The sequence below is a fragment of the Centruroides vittatus genome, unplaced genomic scaffold (genome assembly GCF_030686945.1).
Source record: "Centruroides vittatus isolate TY-2023 unplaced genomic scaffold, ASM3068694v2 contig_393, whole genome shotgun sequence".
Classification (NCBI taxonomy): domain Eukaryota; kingdom Metazoa; phylum Arthropoda; class Arachnida; order Scorpiones; family Buthidae; genus Centruroides; species Centruroides vittatus.
This window is the reverse complement of record NW_027122209.1, coordinates 484,367-503,421: the sequence shown is the minus strand read 5'-3', so window position 1 is coordinate 503,421 and position 19,055 is coordinate 484,367. Positions and strand designations below refer to the sequence as shown.

Genomic DNA, 19,055 nt, shown 5'->3' with positions numbered 1-19,055 from the left:
TTGGATCCTTTTTTTACGTTATACCGATGTTCCTTTAGCCTTACCCCTAAGCTCCTGTTGGTGACGCCGATGTAGTCTTTCTTAACATCCAGCTGGATGTTTTCATAAGGAACTTTATAGACACCTGGTTTTTCTTCTGCGTTTATTCTATCTTTATCATTTCTCAATATCTTATATAAACTTGGGGCCCTTTTTAAAATCATTCTTGCTTGTTTCTTACTAGCCACTTCTTTCATAATACTATTCAAATTACTGTTATACGTAAACTTCAAGCGTCTATTGTGAGCTGTATTTAATCCTTGTTTCTCATTCTTCTTTTCATACTTTTTGAGTAATCCAACTATGGTGCTTTTCCTGTAGCCTAGGGCCTGAGCTATTTGCAATATCCGTTCAATTTCTTTATTTCTGTCACCAATTCTATCACAATACAAATAGGCTCTTCTTATCAACGCTTGAAATGCAGCCATTTTATATCGATATGGATCCATGGACTGCGCTGGTATATATAGTGGGGTGTGAGTAGGCTTAATATATACGCTGGTGAACCGTAAAACCGACGATTTCAGCCTCGTCTCTTTAAAAACAGACGATCTAAAGCCGAACGACAATCGCGTGTTAAAAAAAACTCAAAAAATAAAACTAAAATAACTAAAAACGATACAAAATTCCCTTTAAAAATACACACATGCTAACACAGCCCTCGCCAATATAGCCTACCAAGGTCCGTAAACACAAGTTCAGGACACGAATGTTCCCTATGGACGGGCGGATAGAGGTTTTTCGGGACCTATGGCTTGTTGAAGTCCAATGGTGCCCTATTTTTACCTAACCTAACCTATTAACTATTTTTTACTATACGATAAGTAGCCATTGTTAATGAAAAAGTATTTAAAATGTTATAATAATAATTGAATTTTTGTCGGCCCTTGACACTTGGGGACCCAGGGTTTAAGCCCTATTAGTCCCTATATAGATTCGTCCCTGCCTATGGAGCCGCCATATTGGGTCCTTAGTTTTAAGGTCACGGTATAGATTTCATGCTATGTACACGTGCGGTTTACTGCACGTTCCTTCGAGTTCGATCCACGGAATTACTTTTATAATTTCAAATAAAGTATTTTTCATTTAGAGCAGGGATGTCCAACCCGCAGCCCACTTAATGTTTTTATACGGCCCACGGCCCACGGCACCCTACACATTTTTTAGATGTATTTTCATTTATTTTTATTTAACAAAATTATTCTCATTTCACTGGATATATTTTGATGTCATAATAATGTAATTGGTTCTAAAAAACTGTTATGCAAGTGGAGTAGTACTGTACGTGTACATACATACTGTTGTGAGCAATTCTTTTGTGCATGAAAAACATCAAAACAGCTGAAAGAAATAAGTTGAGTGATTCCAATTTAAGTAACATTCTTAGAATAAAAGCAGATATTGACAATATTATAAAAGGAAAGCAATGTAAAAAATCGAATTGAATTTATTTTTATTTTGTGGGAGTATAATTTTTTTTACTGACAATAATATATATAATTACCAAAAATACTGTATTTGTTATTAATAAAAGAGATTTGACTGCCAGCAGGCCGACTTTTGCTTTTATAATTGAGATATTTAAGTGTGCACTGTAAACAACAGAACGTATCTTCTGTTCCTATATAAAGGCTAAAATGATGTTCTGATGCTTCTCCCAAGTAGTATTTAAATCACTTGGTAATTATTAAAAATTATAATTGTGCAGGTATCTGTTGCATCTGCAGAAAAATCATTTACAATGTTATATTTGATAAACTATCTTCTATGAACTATTTTCTCTTTAGATGCTGTCCATTGTAAATGATGTTGCTGATGTAATTCTGTTTGACTTTATTTTCAGGTTGTCAGCAGCTTTTATTCTATTCTTTCTTCATTGATTCAAATCGGACAGACCAAAAGGAAGACAGTCTATTCTTCCTTCTTAACCTCGAGAACAGAATTATACACATGAAAGACGAGACCAGATTTAGAAACCCCATTGTGGACTTGGCTGAACCCATAATGGGTTTGCTAAAAGACGCTCTTTTAGTGCCCACAGGGCACTAAAAAGATATATACACTACATAGAATAATTAGGATTATTTCATGATGACATAAGAAGAAAATGAACATACGGGTTCCTTTTCTCTGGAAACAGCGAGAGGATAAAAAACTTTATTATAATTTGTTAATAAAACAGAATTTGTATGAATTTATGTATATCTATAGTTTGAAAACAAAAACAAACGTCTTTTTGTGTATACGGTAGATGATAAATATGAGAAGCTATCTTCAACTGTACCGAAGTGTTGGTTACCTTAGTCTCACAATCCTACATTTAGTACGGATATACAAGGATCACAATACTTCCTTATAACTCGTATATCCTTAGTAATAATGCCGATATTTGTTTAATAATTAAAAGAATAAAAAATTTTATAAGAAAATCTCGTAACAGATAGCACCACATACAGTCTTTTTTTAATTTTGCTTAACACAGTAATATAAAAGTTATTTTTATTTTTAATAAAAACTCATAACAGCCGGGAAAGTTACGGAAATCTCGTTACTGGATTTTTGAAAATTAATATTACATATTATAGAAATTTTTAAATATGTTGTTTTTAATGATTTTATTTAAACAATCTCTTTAAAAAAAATTCAAAAAAGGATTAAGTATATTTAAAATATCAAAAATTGAAGAGTGAATACAAAGATTAAATTGATGCGTACGACATCCTTCCTAATTACAGGAACACAATGTTAACTTAGGTTAATAAGTAGAGTCCACCTTTCCTTTCAAGCTCTTCTTTGCTTACGAAAATACTAATCGATTAAACATTTATTCGATCCGTCACTCGCTAATCCGATACGTCGAGTAATACCATACTTCCCACGATATTTCCGACCCTTAAATTTTTTTTTAAGTAAAATATATTAAACCTTCTTCTTCTTAAACGCGACAGTATTTCCTTTGTAAGTCAGCGCTGGCGTGGACCAAATTTTCTTGATCACGTAAATCTTCTCTGCCTATCCACTACATAATTTATAAGCACGTGCAGAAACAAAAAAACAATGTAATATTTTAAAAATAAAAGCATACTTTAATAATTTCAATTATATTTATTTTAATTTATTTGTGCCAATGTCACATTTAAGAAATTCCATTTAAAATACGCGTAATTAGAAAAACAATTGAATTGAAACAATGCTTCAGAAGTTAATATGAACTAACAATGAATCTCCTTTGTTAGAATTATTTTATTGTGAAAAATTCATTTTCAGTTTTAATATCCACGGGTACAACTTGTTATTACGTGTGTCTTGCTTTAATTATTTAAAGTTTAAGATACGCGATGCCTTCATAATTAAAAGATAAGTGTAAATCCAATTTTTGATAATTGCAAGAGCTATTATTAATGTGAAATCTTTTCATTTTCAGGTTTCAAGTTGTTCAAAAGGGAAGTATACGTCCATAATTAGCATATTGCTGATTGATTACTTATGATTTTACTGTTATTTCAGGCATGGACTTTAGAATACTTCAATGACAGTCTTCATCCTATTGTTATTTCTCCGAGAAAACAGATTATTCGTACCTTTTTCTGCTGGGACTAAAAAGATTTTAATAAAATTGAATGTAAAAGACTGTCGAAATATCGCAATGTGATAGAAGGAAATCTTATTGAATTCAAATAATTATTTCCACATCTGAATTCAAAATGTGCAGAATCATCAGCTTGTTTCTTCTTGTTTTGGAGCGTTCAATGAATTCATACTTTACAGTTTCATCGTAACTCCATCGGAGTGTGTTTTATACGCGGTGTAGTGTGTGCTGTACTGCAAACAATACGCAAATATAACACATATTACGTACATTGATTTCCAAAAGAAACTCGCCAAAGGAGACTGTGTGGTGAACTTTGTAGACAAACCAGCTGAAGCAAGTGTGTTGCTCGAATGATGCATCATTCCAATGTGTGATAATAGTTTTAGACAAACTTTGGAATACATTATAGAACATTTTTGTTGTAGAAATGGCGCGATTCCAGTTTTTCCCGTAATGGCGATGCTGCCTAGTCATTACGGGGTTTCTGGACAAACAAAAAACCCACGGAGAGGGGTGAGACCTTGACGATGGTTCCGTGGCTTGAAATAGAATTAATTTTCTGTCACTAACTTCACCCGGCAGAACAAATCAAAAATATTTTTAAAATACATATATTCCTTTTTCGCATTTATTCTGAGTGAGTGCCCACCAGTGGCCGAGTAGTTAAAACCACCGAACAGTGATAGTTGTTTGTGGTTTCGCTCCTGGCTAATGGGGTGGCCAAATGGGGTTTTCCGTGTTTTCTTCGCGTTAGTAACACCTAAATATGGGCCAGTTTCCCATATAATCTCTCTCGGGAGGTATTTTTCCTTCTATAGATCGCCCATGTGTCGCATTTCCGAATACAGATAAAATCAAATTATTTATTCTTATTGTGGAATTATTATTGATAGTTTTTTTCATCAAGAATATAAATTTTTTAAACTTGTCAATTTCAATGTTTGGTAAAAACAAATAATCGACTTACATAGTGTACTACTGTACGTCTGAGTGACAAGGGGGTCTGGTGTTTTTGCTTTTTTTCTACTTCTTTCTGCACTTTGGGCACAAAGTCGGTCTTTTTTGCCAGCTCATTACAAGTTCTGTCAAGCCCGCAATTGGGCTACCAAGAGGAGAGGAAGAGAGCCCGACATATTCGGACAGGCCACTTCCGGAAAAATTCCTGTGATTTTTCGATCCATTCAAATTACCTGATTATAATAATAACATAAATGTATACTTAAGCAGCCACAGAAATTTAACTCATGTAAAGTCAAACTTTATTCTTAAAATAATTGTAATACTACATAAAGTACAAAATTCTATTTCATTCAGTAGTGATAAACAGTATGTATGTCTTACATTTTTGTATTTTGGCATAAGAAATGCAATTTCTTATGACATTCACATCGTTTTTATATATTTAGTAGTTTATACGATTATGCACCATTAAAAGTAGAATATGAATGCAGACTTATTAATGGCCTACTGACATCTTTCCTTGTTTATAAATAGGCATACATAAATCATATGTGATTAAAATATCAAGTAATGTCTTTTGGACTCTCTCATTACTACCACTTTCCATTCTACTTTTTAAACTTAGACTTGACTTCAAGTTAATTCATTCTCTTTCTTTTAACAGCCACATTTGATTTCAAGAATTGTATATCTGTTTCTAAATGACTAATCTCTGTTGATTTTTAATCCTCTTCTCATTTAATCTCCATGACAATAATTGGCAAAATCCTACGATAAGGGGTCTTCGTCAAACAAGCAGTTCTCAAGAGGAGATGTGATTAATGACCAAGTGTCTAAATAGCTATTCAGACAAAGTCTACACTCGTTAAATGTTAGAATTTATCAAGAAATTGAAAGTTTTAATTAGTCATTTTCTATAGACCGAAAAGAATCGCAAATCTCGGTTTTAATACTTACTTCCGAGTAACAGATACCATGAGTGTGAAGTGAGGCTAACCATCGTGTTTTACATCAAGATATCACTTGCTTGCTAAATAAGAAACTAGCATGGTGAATACCATTCATTGGTAGTGGGGTTAGCCGCATTTTAAACTGAAAATACTATAGATTTATACAGCTGGGATTTATAGCAATGTTCTGATGATAGTAAAAGTGAGACATTTGTGTGATTCATTATGGTACGTATACATTGATGAGCCTTAAATTAAATAAATGAAAGTGTTTTTTTAACTTTAAGAGGTTATCCCGTTATAAATTCTAATAAAATATTTGGATACAGCACCAAGAGTAATATGCAAAAACTTCAAAGTGAACGTAGCAAATTAATCGAATTGCATTCGTATCTAGTTGGAGTGTTTCTTAATTTAATATTATTCTCTTTACTTTGATGTAATTAGAGGTGATGTCATCTGTGGAACTTGACATCACTTCAGATGTTTTCAGACAAGGAATATTTCGAATACTCTGTATTTCTTGTTACCATCATTGTTATGATATTGCAATATAGCGTGTTAAAACGTACTTACTGTACTTACTATGTTATTTCCAATAACATTTCAACTTATAAAGGCGAAGAAAAAATAATAAATTCTGTGGAATTTATTTGTAATTTTTTCCTTATAACTTATTTCATAACGCAGTTATTATTTTTATTTTTCTTCGATTTTTCTTGTACAATGTTGTAAAAAGGTCATCTGATTTAGAGGTTTTGTTTTGTTACGTTGATTTCCAGCTGTTACCTATGCTACTAACAAGTCAATTTTATTCTATTTTTTCTCTTATCACTTGTACTTATTTTATATTATCTTCTTGATTAAGTTAAGTAAAACATCAGAAGAGTTTACTCGAATTTATTTAGAAACCAGAAATTTGAAATTTGTGTGCATCGAAGCAATTATACAGAAACATACAGAATTGTGGTATTGCATCCAATGTTATAACCAGTCATACGATATGGTTTTCGCTGTTGTTTACGGTTTCTACATATATTTCACCCGTTTTCTTATTGCTGGAGCCTTGTTTTTATACTTTCCTTCTTTCTATGTCATCATCTTTTCATTTATTTCGCTAATTACAATAAACGTTCTCGTTGTTGTTTCTTTCGGATTATTCAAATTTATATCAATTGTGAGAGACTTTCTTATACAGTACATGCTTATGTATTCTATGTTTTTCTCGTTAATGTTTTTTATATTCCTAGCTGAATCAAAGTTTTAATGAAATGAATTGATTTTCTTGTGAAGAATGTTGTCTCCTGTACAAACTGAAGATTAGATTACATTTCGTATTATACAAAGTTTTCATAGTTAAGGATATTGTTTTCCATTATATATATATATATTCATATATACACACATATATATGTTAAATAATATTTTACTTGTTCTTCCAGATGCTAAATTTTATGAAAAGATTTGGAAAAACACCCATTGGAATATCCATAGGAGGCTTCTTTTACATCAAAAAGAAATTTCAAATCAGGGTGAGATAATTCATTATTAATTATTCAGTGTTAGAAACGTTAACTTGAACCAATATTTAGTTTTATATTTTCGGCTTTTATGTATACATAACAAAGGAAAGTATTGAAATTGTGTCAAATTTGAACCCTCCTGAATTTTTTTAAATCTCTAAGTTTTGAGACTTCCTAAACCGAAAAAGTAAAAAGTTTTGTGGATACGTATGTATGTGTGTGTTGGCATCTATTCCTTTTAATGTCTCAGGATGGGGTAATGATGAAAAAACCAAATTTCGCATGGTAGTTTGTGTATAAAGATGATTAATGCTATTAAATTTTGGTGGTTGAAGGTCGAGACAATGGTAGATAAAAGGGTGCCATATGCCATATCTCGAGAGAGGTTGGATTTCACGAAGATGTTATATGTTATTAACATTTACAATTTGTTATAAAACTCATCTCTGCCCTCAAAATTTATCCTTTTGCTTTTACAATAATTAAAAATATAAACACTTTTTTGTAACAAAATCTCATAATAGATGGATCTATACACAATTTTATTTGTCATAATTTAAAATATACTGTAAAAGTTATCTTTAAATAGCCGCAAAAAGTTATGCAACTCGTTGCTAAATTTTTTTATGTCTTGTTGAATGAAATTAATGATGTTTAACCAATTTCTAATTGTCTATGTGATTCAAATATTAGGAATGAAATTAAAAATTTAACAATCCTTATCGCAGTATATTTTCTAAATTTATTACGTCACATCGGAAAAGTTATTAACTTTTCATATTCACATTTTGAACTTTTTAAAGGTATTTATTTATATAAAGTACCTTTGTGGCCCGCTGAATATACGTAAATTTCTAATTTAGCCCATTGGGAATAAAGGGTTGGACAACTCTAATATACAAGTTACTCTGACATACGAGAGCGGTTTTTTTTTTCAACTTACGGTGGTTTATAAAACAAGGACAAATGTAAATAACAAAATAAATTTACAATATTACCAAAAGTTAGGTACAAACATGATTACTTTTTGACATAATTACCGCGAAGATCAGTGGCGTGCCGTGACATTTGATGATAGGGAAGCTGTGTTTCTGTAAGAAGCCGACTTCCAGGGGCAATCAGTTAATTGCGCGTCAGTGATGACCTAGGATCCATTCGTACGTGCGTGGTGGCAGAAGAGACGTATCTGACAAAAACCGACAAAAAAGAAACATAAAATAAACACATACTATGTACAAAATAGTTTGCTTTAGGACAATCAGCCGTTCGGACATCCTGAGCGTCGATGTGGTTCTTTGATGATCGATCGAAGGTGGTCTCGGGACAGTGGCGTTGACAAGTCTGTAGGGCACGGGGAGACCTACCTCTGTTGGCGTCGGGGACACGGTTTAAATCCGAAGTGGCACGGGTTACAGGTTGCACAATAGGCGAGAAACTGTTTGTTTTTTTTTTCTGCGCGTTGACACACGGCGTTTTGGTTATTCGGAACATTAACCGAGTGCCAGGTGTCCTCGATTGTCGGAGATTATATCAATCTCCGTTCTTTCTTTCATCCATTTTGATTGGTCGTTCTCCCTCAATCACGCATCCCGAGTGGTTAATCCCTCGTTACTAAACGTAACGAGACTCTTACCTGGAGCCGGAGAAAAGTCAAAATAGAAGATAAATTCGATCTTCCACCGATCATAGGACGACTTCCTTCCGCGATTTATGATTTCTGCCTGGCAGTTTGATATAAACAATGGGTGTCCGACTACAAACGACTTTTACCTATGTTTTTTTTAAACTAATAAATTTTTCTCTAAATTAATTACTTCATCATAAAGTCGCTGGTCGTCGACTCCATCAACGTATTCGAAAGCTTTTTTTCTATCGAAAGCAATGCTAGCGACCACGATTTTTCCTCCGACCGAGTGTTCCTGGCCAATGTATGAATTTGCTCCGTGGTCGAAAAACTGCGCTCAACAGACCCACCGGTAGATGGTACCGTAAATATTAATGATATTATATCATATAATTCTTTTAGTACGTCTTTGTTCGGATCGACATTAATTATAATATGTTTTATGTTTAAGAGTTACTTGTCAATATAGTCCGGACACGAATATAAATATTGCGATTCGCTACGTAATTTAGATAAATCACAAAATTTCCCATAAAATTTATTTAATTTAAAGAATTAAAACACGCTTGGAAAAATTGTTTTTCGTAATATTAAAATTATTAACATCTAAAAGTGATAAAAATTCTAAAGATTTTATGTCAATATAATTACAGTATAATTAAAAGAAAAATATAACTTTGCAAAAAAAAAGTACATAAAAATAACATTGAATACTCTTTACTTTTTAAATCTTAAACAATTAACTTAGTCAGATAGCTTCCTGCCAGTGGCTAAGGGATAGAATTGTTGGAAGCGTTACACGTGTGTAGCTTCCACCAGCTAAACCGGGTGAGGTTGGTGTTCTGTAAAGCGCACGCGCCAGGGCCCTCTGGCTGCTTTACACTATTCAGTTATTCTCGCCGTGGAAGCTGTCTCGTAAGCGCTTCCATTCCGCCACTGATATTCGAATATACAATAGTAATCTTAACGTTTTTTTCACATGTAGTATAGAAATTTGTAATAAGATACATAACGCAGTTATAATAAAATATTAATTTTAATTAATTCAAAGTACGTTAAAATAAGAAACTTTATATTTTAGAAACTACAAGGGAAGTGGAAGCGGCGCTTCCACCGCTTCCAATGACGGCACGCCACTGCTCAGTACAAAAATAAATTTATTTAGTTTTGAAATGCAAAATTAGAGAAGAAATTTGCAGATACTTGTTAAAATAAAAATATATTTAATTTCTATATTTACATGAATTTTACAAACTGCAAACAGGAGTTCAGAGTAAACATTTTTATAAATATGTACAAAATAGTTTGCTTTAGGACAATCAGACGTTCTTCTTCTTCTTCTTCTTCTTTGTTCCAGTTTATATGGAGATTTTAGCCTGTTGGCCTTTTCTCCGATGTACACCGCTTGACGATTATACGAAGCGGTTGGAACGATATATGAAACGTTCTAAAGCTTCCACGTGCTGACGAGGAGGAAGGTCGACGTGAGCCCAGTAAATTGGAGTGAGGGTTTGGACTAATGTTAAATCTATTGATAAAGTGCGACCGAGGTCTTGACGGGCCTCCTTGTATTTTGGACAAGTAATCCAAAAATGGCGGGATGTTTCCGGAGCGCCACAGTTTGGGCAGTCGGGAGAGACACAAAGACCTCTGGAAAAGAGAAACCCATTTAGCGGGGCTGTATCGGTTCGAAGGCGGGCCAAGAGAGTTTCGGCATAGCGAGACGAGGCGTACGAATATGGCCAGGGAGCAAAAGGCCGGAGGTGATCCCGACCTTTTTGTCTAAGACTAGTAGACCAGGAATCAATGTAGGTGTTGATAATAATATCGCGTGTGGCCCGGATTAGATCGCGTGCCATGAGGGGCTGCCTCCAGGAGCCGGATGGATTGTCTTTTCTTGCCGCCTTGTCTGCTGCTTCATTGATTTGAATGCCGACATGTCCCGGGATCCACCCAATCTCGACTGCCTGGGGGTGCAGACTGATTTCGGCTGCTAAGTCAATTATTATTGCTGGGGATGAAAAATTAACATTACCCACCGCCTGTATGACAGATTTGCTGTCTGAGAGAATGACAGTCGGATTGTCGAAGCTGGAGCTGATTTGCAATGCTCGTTTTATTCCTAGAGCCTCTGCGCCAAATACGCTACAGTGCTCATGAAGGAGCCAAGTTTCCCGGAGTTCGTGAGCCGGGAAAACTATTCCTATCGCCGTACGGGCACTGGATTTGGAGGCATCTGCCCCCAGAAGGCATTTGCCCTGCCAAGACGACTCCAGAAGCTCCTGAAAACGAGCACAATTGACCTCCGGAGGGTCAGTGGTAGAAAATGATAACTCGTCGAGGCGAAGATGAGGAAGAATGCTAACTGTGCTCGGTGCCATATGCGTTTGCCGATAGAGGCGAGTCATTGGCAGACCCTCTCGGCGGAGATGGGATAAAACCCGGGAAACGTATGGACGCTGGTACAGGCGCCAATGATAATATTCTAAACAGGATGCCGTGAGAAAAATTGAGTGAAGGGGGCTAAACGGACCTCTGGAAATTTGAACGATAGCGTGGGACATCGCTCTTTGGCGTATTTTTGTCTATAATGGGATGTAGCCTGTTTCAGCATAAAGCGAGATAAGGGGGGTAGACTTAGGAACACCCAACGCCGTGCGAAGAGCGGTGTGTATTGGTTTTTCAATACGACTAATCGTGGTAGGAGGAGCGCCATCAAGAATAGGAGCACCGAAGGTTGCCATAGGACTTAGAACCGTGTATACTAGACGAAGAATGTCAGCTTTTCTGGCGCCATTCCGGCGCGAGGCGAAATATTTTAATAAGGAGCTTGCGCGAGTAAGTTTCGATCGCAGGAAGGTTTCGTGTACACGCCACGTAAAGGTCTGGGAGAAATGAACGTTAAGACATCCTGAGCGTCGATGTGGTTCTTTGATGGTCGATCGAAGGTGGCCCCGGGACAGTGGCGTTGACAACTCTGTAGGGCACGGGGAGAATTCCTCTGTTGGCATCGGAGACACGGTCTAAGTCCGAAGTGGCACGGGTTACAGGTTGGCACAATAGACGCAGCTTATTTTTTACCTAAATATTGCGAAATATGTTGTTTTGAAGTATTTGAAAGTTATCTTTTATTTTTTCCCTTGCTGCCCGTATAAAATTGTTTTCTAACAAATCTCAAACATTTTTTATGGTACTTAGGGCAAATTTTATCGCATTTTCTAAAAGTTTTTCGCAATTTTAAATTTGACAATCTGGAAGAGATGTTTATATTAAAAAATACATTCATAGTTTTTTCTCCTCTTTCCACTCAGTAGGCAACACGATCTTTTTATTGTGCCCACCATTGGCCAAGCGATCTTCGTATCCTGAACACTGGGGTCGTGGGTTTGCGCCACGGTCGGACGGGCTGGCCAAGTGGAGTTTTCCGGGTTTTTTCCACGTCTGTAACGCCTAAATAGGGGCCAGTTTCCCTTAAAAGACCTCCCGGAAGGCATCTCCCTAGGCAGATCGTCCAAATGTTGTGTTGTCGTAACTTACAAGCAAACAAACAAACAAAATCTTTTTATCAAGTAAAAAAAAATCGTGGATTCGATTCAACTTATCCGGGACAAACCCCAATCCCGAAAATTCCTAGTTTTTTGACCCGACCAAATTCATTTCTGGTTCTTCCAAAATGGTAGATTGACACCTAACCGCTTAGTGATTTTTTAAACTCTTTCTAACCTGTGGGCGTTAAGAGATTTTTTTAGCAAGTTTATTATGGGTTCGGCCATACTCATAGTGGGGCGAGCGGGAAGTGATGGACGGAGCTCGACATCTCGGACGCACCACTCTCTGAAAAACCGCTTAGTAGCGGCCGGATGGCCGAGCGGTCAAGGTTAGCAGCTTGCCGCCCTGGGGGACCCGGGATCGAATCCGGACGGGTCGAGAAATCCCCAGGAATTTTTCGGGGGGTGGTCCGTCCGGATATGTCGGTCCCCGTCCCTCACCACCCTCATTGTGGGCCTGGCCGAACCCATAATGGGCTTGCTATAAGAGGCTCTCTTAGTGCCCACTGGGCGGAAAGAGTTATAAAAAAAAAAAAAAAAAAAAAACCGCTGGGGTTTTTCGACCCGTCCAGATTCGATCCCGGACCACCCAGAGCGATAGGATGCATACCTATACGACCTTAATCTCTCGATCATCGGCCATTTATAGATTGGAAAGCAAGCTTTACATCAATTATTGAAAAATTTTACTTCGTTAATTTAAAATTAATTATTTCGCTTACTAAACATCTTTTTTGCTGTAATATTCCGATTCACACAGCCGAGGCGGTTAAAGAGTCACCTTATTCCGTTCTGAGAGACCCGAAATCAAATCCGGGCGAGCCACTTTTAGACCTAACCGAACTCCCCATGATTTAAAAACTTTTCAGTGCCCAGAGGGCGGAAAACGTCAAAAATGAAAAAAAGCAATAGATTTTGAATACGAGCGATACAAATTATTGTGCATACAACATACATTATCGCATCTTAATCTTAATCACTATAAATTGGCTACTAAAATTTATTATTATTATTATTATTATTTTTACTTATAAATATAATTTAATTGATTTAATTATATATTTTGGTTTTTAATAAGCGGAAATGACAGAAACATATTTAAAAACGATTAACTTCCGTCAATATAGATTTGAGAGTATAATATCTAAAACAACCACTAGGTAGCGCTCAAAAGGCAGTAGTGCAGCTAATGTTACAGATGATTGTCTATCGCCATAGTAGTTTACGATGTTTTCTCCTTTATTCTTAGACCATTACATAGGTTTATGTAGAATCGGTCCGTGTACAGAATGATCGTGGTCGTAAATTATTTTTTAACACTAATTATTTATTAATTATAAGTTAATTTAGAATTGCACTTCAGTTATTATGGGCACTTTGTTTACACGTCAAAATGTTGGGATGGAAGAAGTGGATATGAATGCCACTAATGCATACAGATATCCATCTAGAACAGGTAATTATCCTATAAGATTACGTATTATAAGGAATTTAATAAGCTTTACAATGACACCTTATTTAAAAGATTAATTTTATACAAGAATTAAGTAGGAGTTACTTTTAGATACTGTACACATAAAGCATTCAAAAATGTTATGTGTAAACAGAAGTAACTTCTGCCATTTTTTATGTACTCGTATTACTAGTTATAGAGATAGACAAATTTATATCTACCTATAATTATATAAAATCTAAACATTTATTAATGTCTTTTGAGACATTTTACCTGGAAACAAAATTTGCAGTTTTGGCAGTGTTTATCTTTAAACTAACAATCAATAAGACATTTTTTGTCTTGTTTTGAAGATGGATATATTTGAATTTATGATTAACATATTATATACATTTTAAAAATTCAAAAGAAAATTTATTACAAATTTATCCATTTTCAATGTATTATTGGAATTTCTTTCACTTTATTAATAGATATTTACAACAATAACTGCTACCTTACAACTGGTTAAATTAGTATTAAAAATGAACACAAAACCTATATGTCAGCAATTTTTATAACAAGTGAAAATAAACTAAATAATCAACACTTACTGGAATTGATTCTATAAAGTAAAATAACAACCTTTCCTGTTCCAGCACAAATTTAATTATTTAAAAACGTTTTCAACTGCTTTTAGCAGTCTGGAACAGAAAAAGGTTTTTATTTTACTTTACAAGTGAAAATGTTTTTGCCTGTGTTGAATGGACATCGTCGGGTAAACAAATTCCAAGACAGATGGGGGGATTGCTGAACATGTATGCAGGGGAAGATGACATATGACATAAGATGAGAGAAAGGGGAAGATGGAATAGTGAGATTTATATTTTGTGGAAAGACTTCCACTCTATGGAAAAGGAGTCAACATCACGAAAGTTTATTGTTGTGTTATTGTGGGTGGCCTTACATATTTCCACCTGCTCCAGATGCTCGAGGAAGGATTGCCTGGAAGAGTTATGTAAAATGCGTGCTTCGCAGAATTCGACTTCCTTATCTGGATTGGAGGCATAGATAGCCAATCCCTTTGTGATTGACATCTGATGCTCTTTGAGGCACATCTAGAGCAGGTGAAAATATATGAAGCCACCCACGATAACACAACTATAAACTTTCATGATATTGACTACTTCCCGGTAGTGTGGTAGTCTTTCTACAAAATATAAATCTCACTATACTCCTCCTCTCCGTTCTCTCGTCTTATGTCATATGTCATCTCCCTTACACACCTGTTCGGCAGTCCTCTTTTGTCTCAACATTTGTTTGCTTGATGATGTCTGTTCAACACAAGCAAAAATATTTGCACTTGTTATAAAAATTGCTGGTGTATAGATTTTGTTTGTTTTTGATAGATATTTACATTCAAAATATAATTAATGGAAGAACATTTTATTGTATATGATTTCTAAAGATAAATTGTAAAAATATACTGAATATTAAATGACATATTTTGACCTTTAAATATCAGTTTTCATTCCTAAGTATTTTTAATGAATTTAAGATGGTGATTTATATTATTGTATATTTAAATACAGAATATCTGTATTTATTGTTATTGTAATTATTATATTAATTTATTTTGAAAACTATATATAACAATCATGTATAATTTTAAAGAGGAATTCAGCTTTTCTTATAAATTATGAAAATTTAATATACATGTTCTATTTATTGCCTTTATACATCAACCATTATAGTAATTATCAGCTGTGATTTTAGAGTTGAGATTAATGTTTCTGTTTCTTGCAAATAAATGTATTGTTTTCTTAACAAGACAGAATGATATCAAACATCTGTAATTATTAAATAACTCCATTAAAACCTTTAAACTATACCAGCAAAAATAATTTAATTAAAATACATTATGACAAATGTTTTCGATCTGCATCAGGTTGTTATAATTAGAATGCTAAATGTTCAAATTTAAATATTTTCAAATGGTAGGAATCATAAATTTTGATGTATACTTGTTCTAAAGTTTATGGTTACTATGATTTGAAAATATTTAAATTTGAACATATTAATTATAATGACCTGATGCAGCTCCTAAGGGAGTCAAAAACATTTGTCGTAATGTATTTAAAATAAATTATTTTTGCTGGCATATTTTAAAGGTTTTAGTGGGGTTAGAAAAATCCAGTAGACTATTAAATAAGCTGGTAATAATCTGTAATTATTATGATAACATTTCTGAATGAGCAACAAGTCAGCAAGTCTTTGTTCATTACTTGCCACAATCTCCAGAAATTAGAAACCACAGTTTGCTAATTTAAGAATCAGATTTAGTGGCACTAGGAATGGGAATTAATTCATTACTATCTGTGAAAGTACAAATCTGTATATATTAAGTCTCATGTAAAATAAGACTCAACTGTAATCAAAGCCAGATGATTGCTGGATTATATTGGGCTATATTACTACTACTAATAATAATAGTAGTAATATAGTCTGTGATAATCTGGCAATTATTTGGCTTTAGTATGTAACTATCAGATGTAAGATGTTTATATTTGTATATAAAACTTCAAATAATGCTCTCCAAGAATGTGACATCATTACAGAATCTTTAAAGTGAATTTGGTCGCTTTCTTACTATCTTTATAAATTTTGAGACTTTCAAATATTTAAGTCATGTCATCACTGAAGCATGATTAGTAGGTGTGCTCCATTGAAAAACATCTACATCACTGTCAAAAGCAAAGGTTGCCGAAGCAGTTGTACAGTACATATGTATTTCCTAATGATATTTTGATGTTCTCTGATTCTAGTGCCCAAAGATCTATAAGTTGCTCCAATGTACTCATAGCCTACGATCCACTCTGTTATCCTGTAAGGTAACAGAGTTATATTTGAATTACTCAATTATATAGAGAGTTAAATTTGAGTAATTTGATTTTAACTCTGTATAATGATTTCAATTACAGTTATAATTGAAATCCTATAAAAATGATTAAGATATAAATCAGTATGTTATTAGTAAAAACTAACTATTTAAAGCATAATAATAAAATTAGAATTATAAGGCAATTTTGACAAATATTTTTCATTTTTTATCAAATTTGTTTTTTATTTATTATGATGACATTTGACTTAAACTGGTAAGTTTTAGTTGATTTTGAAATTGGAAACTGTAATATAATATTTTAAATTACAAATAATGCTTATATGATGAAAACAGTATGCTATTTATGTGCATGACATTCAAAATGATATTTGAATTTTAACTGTTGAATTATCAAAATTTGACATAATTCTAAACTGTTGACAAATTATAAAACACTGATTGTACAGTACATTAAAGCAATCTTCTCAAAGTATGGTTGATGGACACTGGTGGTCTGCAAACAAGTACAGATGGTCCATGGCTGATCTAGCCATTTTTCTAAAATGCACTTCTAGGTGTTTAGCCTGAAGAAAGAATATTTTTATATATCACTAACCTATTATGTTAGGATCAATGTTCCCTCTAATTTTTTTTGTAGATGAGCAGAATATATAATTTTCTGAGCAAAAAATTTTCTCTGCAGCATATATATTTTTTGAGCATATATGTATATATAATCTTATTTTTTCCTATAAAAATTAAAATAATTAATTATAAAGTAGAGATTAAAATTCATTTTAAAACATACTTCCATACAAAATATTATCTTTAGTCAATGATTTAATGTATTTAATTGAAATATACGTAGCAATAATCATGTTGCAGACAGAGTGAGAAATAAGTAAATAACAATTCAAATCAGTGTGCATGCTCGCCTGCGCGACACATAAGTTCTTGTGTGCGGCAACAACTTGAGCAGTGCGCGGCCACGCAGCTTAGAGGGAACATTGGTTAGGATACCAAATAGTTTTTTGACATGCCCCTATGGTCATTTTTTACAGGAAGAGAAGTAGATAGACCTTATAGTAAGATGTATCTATGACTTGATCTGTTAATGGATTACATAATTTTGACAATCATTGCATTAGAGCAGTGTTTCTCAACGGGGGTGATATTGCCCCCATGTGAGCGATTTTTCATGTTGGGGGTGATTAGTAACAAATTTTTTGGGCGATATACTAAAACATTATATTAAGAATAATTAGATATTTTATTTGTTATATTGTACAATAATTAAACAAATAACATTATACTAGTCAATAGTCTATTCGATGCAATATGAATTTGAAGGCCGAGGCTAACACCCAACAAAATTTTTTCGAAGTGAAGGAGGCGATACTACATAACAGTTTTATTGAAGGGGTGACGATTCATTAGAGGTTGAGAAACACTGCATTAGAGCATAGTACAATATCTAGGATTATAACAAAAATTTCTATATTTTAGTATAATTGGTGATAACACATGTTAATGAATGATTTGAATTATCATTGCAAATAATAATTTTTATTAATCTTTTAATTTTATTGTTGAAAGCATTTATTTATGAATCCAATCATCATCTACTTTCATAATGTCAAATCTGATGATTATATTTTGAATTACTGATGAAAAATTACCTGTTTAGTTTAAAATTTCTTTATATATGTGACAGTCAGAAAGAATGAAATTTAAAATTTTCAAATCTTTAATTTTTAGAGCTTCAAGTATAAAACATATAAAATGTGTTCTCAATACTAATAATGGTAATATATAAACATTTTTTAAATAGATATCATTTGTTACTTAGACTACAAATGAAGCTGTAATTTTATATAATCAATGGAATTTGATAATTTTTTAAAATACTTTTAATATACTAATATACTTTTAGAATTACTATAGTTAACTATCAATTAATATCTTATCAGTCATAATATTCACAAATACAATGAACCATCAAAAATGTCAAAAATCTGGATTCAGATTTTAAAAAATGGATATTAATCCTTTTGAAGGCAACTTTATTGTTAATGTTCTTTTGTTCTTGCAATGTTGATTATCTAACATTCATTCAGAATTTTTTAATTTTGAAATTAGTGTATGTTTTGCTTAAATATAGTGATTTTGTAAATTTTATTTTGAATCTTTATAAGCATTTCTATATTCCTTGTAAAATACCAGCTTGAACTTACAGTATAATACAAGTTTAGGCATTCTATTTGGAGTTTACTGTACTTAAAATACAAATTTACATGTACATTTGAAAATCTAGATTGGGTCTGGCCCAAATCAGTTTAGATTTTTGATGTTTTGACAATTTTTACAAATGTGTCATTTTAAGACTAGAATAGTAAAACTTAATTGTTATACTTAATTTCATACTTTAATGGTTAAAAGCAGTCTAATTCTGTTCATTTTTAGTTTATTGACTTAGAAAATGATTCAAATTTATAATTTTCATTTG

General features: G+C 33.3%; 2 protein-coding genes across 3 annotated transcripts in view; one reads left to right on the top strand and one right to left on the bottom strand.

Moving 5' to 3' along the window:
* Window positions 1-10,100: 10,100 nt before the first annotated feature.
* On the bottom strand, window positions 10,101-11,069 carry LOC136976105 (uncharacterized). Its single transcript, XM_067271321.1, has one exon. The coding sequence runs from the start codon at window positions 11,067-11,069 to the stop codon at window positions 10,101-10,103; it is 969 nt and encodes a 322-aa protein (XP_067127422.1).
* A 2,317-nt stretch (window positions 11,070-13,386) lies between these two features.
* The window catches only part of Mrgn1 (Mahogunin ring finger 1), a 30,224-nt gene continuing 24,555 nt past the window's right edge, over window positions 13,387-19,055 (top strand). For both annotated transcript variants that reach the window (XM_067271246.1, XM_067271245.1), the window contains exon 1: window positions 13,387-13,692. In XM_067271246.1, the coding sequence (XP_067127347.1) occupies window positions 13,605-13,692 (88 nt within the window). In that variant the 5' untranslated portion in view covers window positions 13,387-13,604. The remainder of the gene's footprint in view (window positions 13,693-19,055) is intronic.

Excerpts from the sequence above, each read along its gene's own strand:
- LOC136976105 (XM_067271321.1), bottom strand. The coding sequence starts at position 11,069 with ATGGCACCGAGCACAGTTAGCATTCTTCCTCATCTTCGCCTCGACGAG.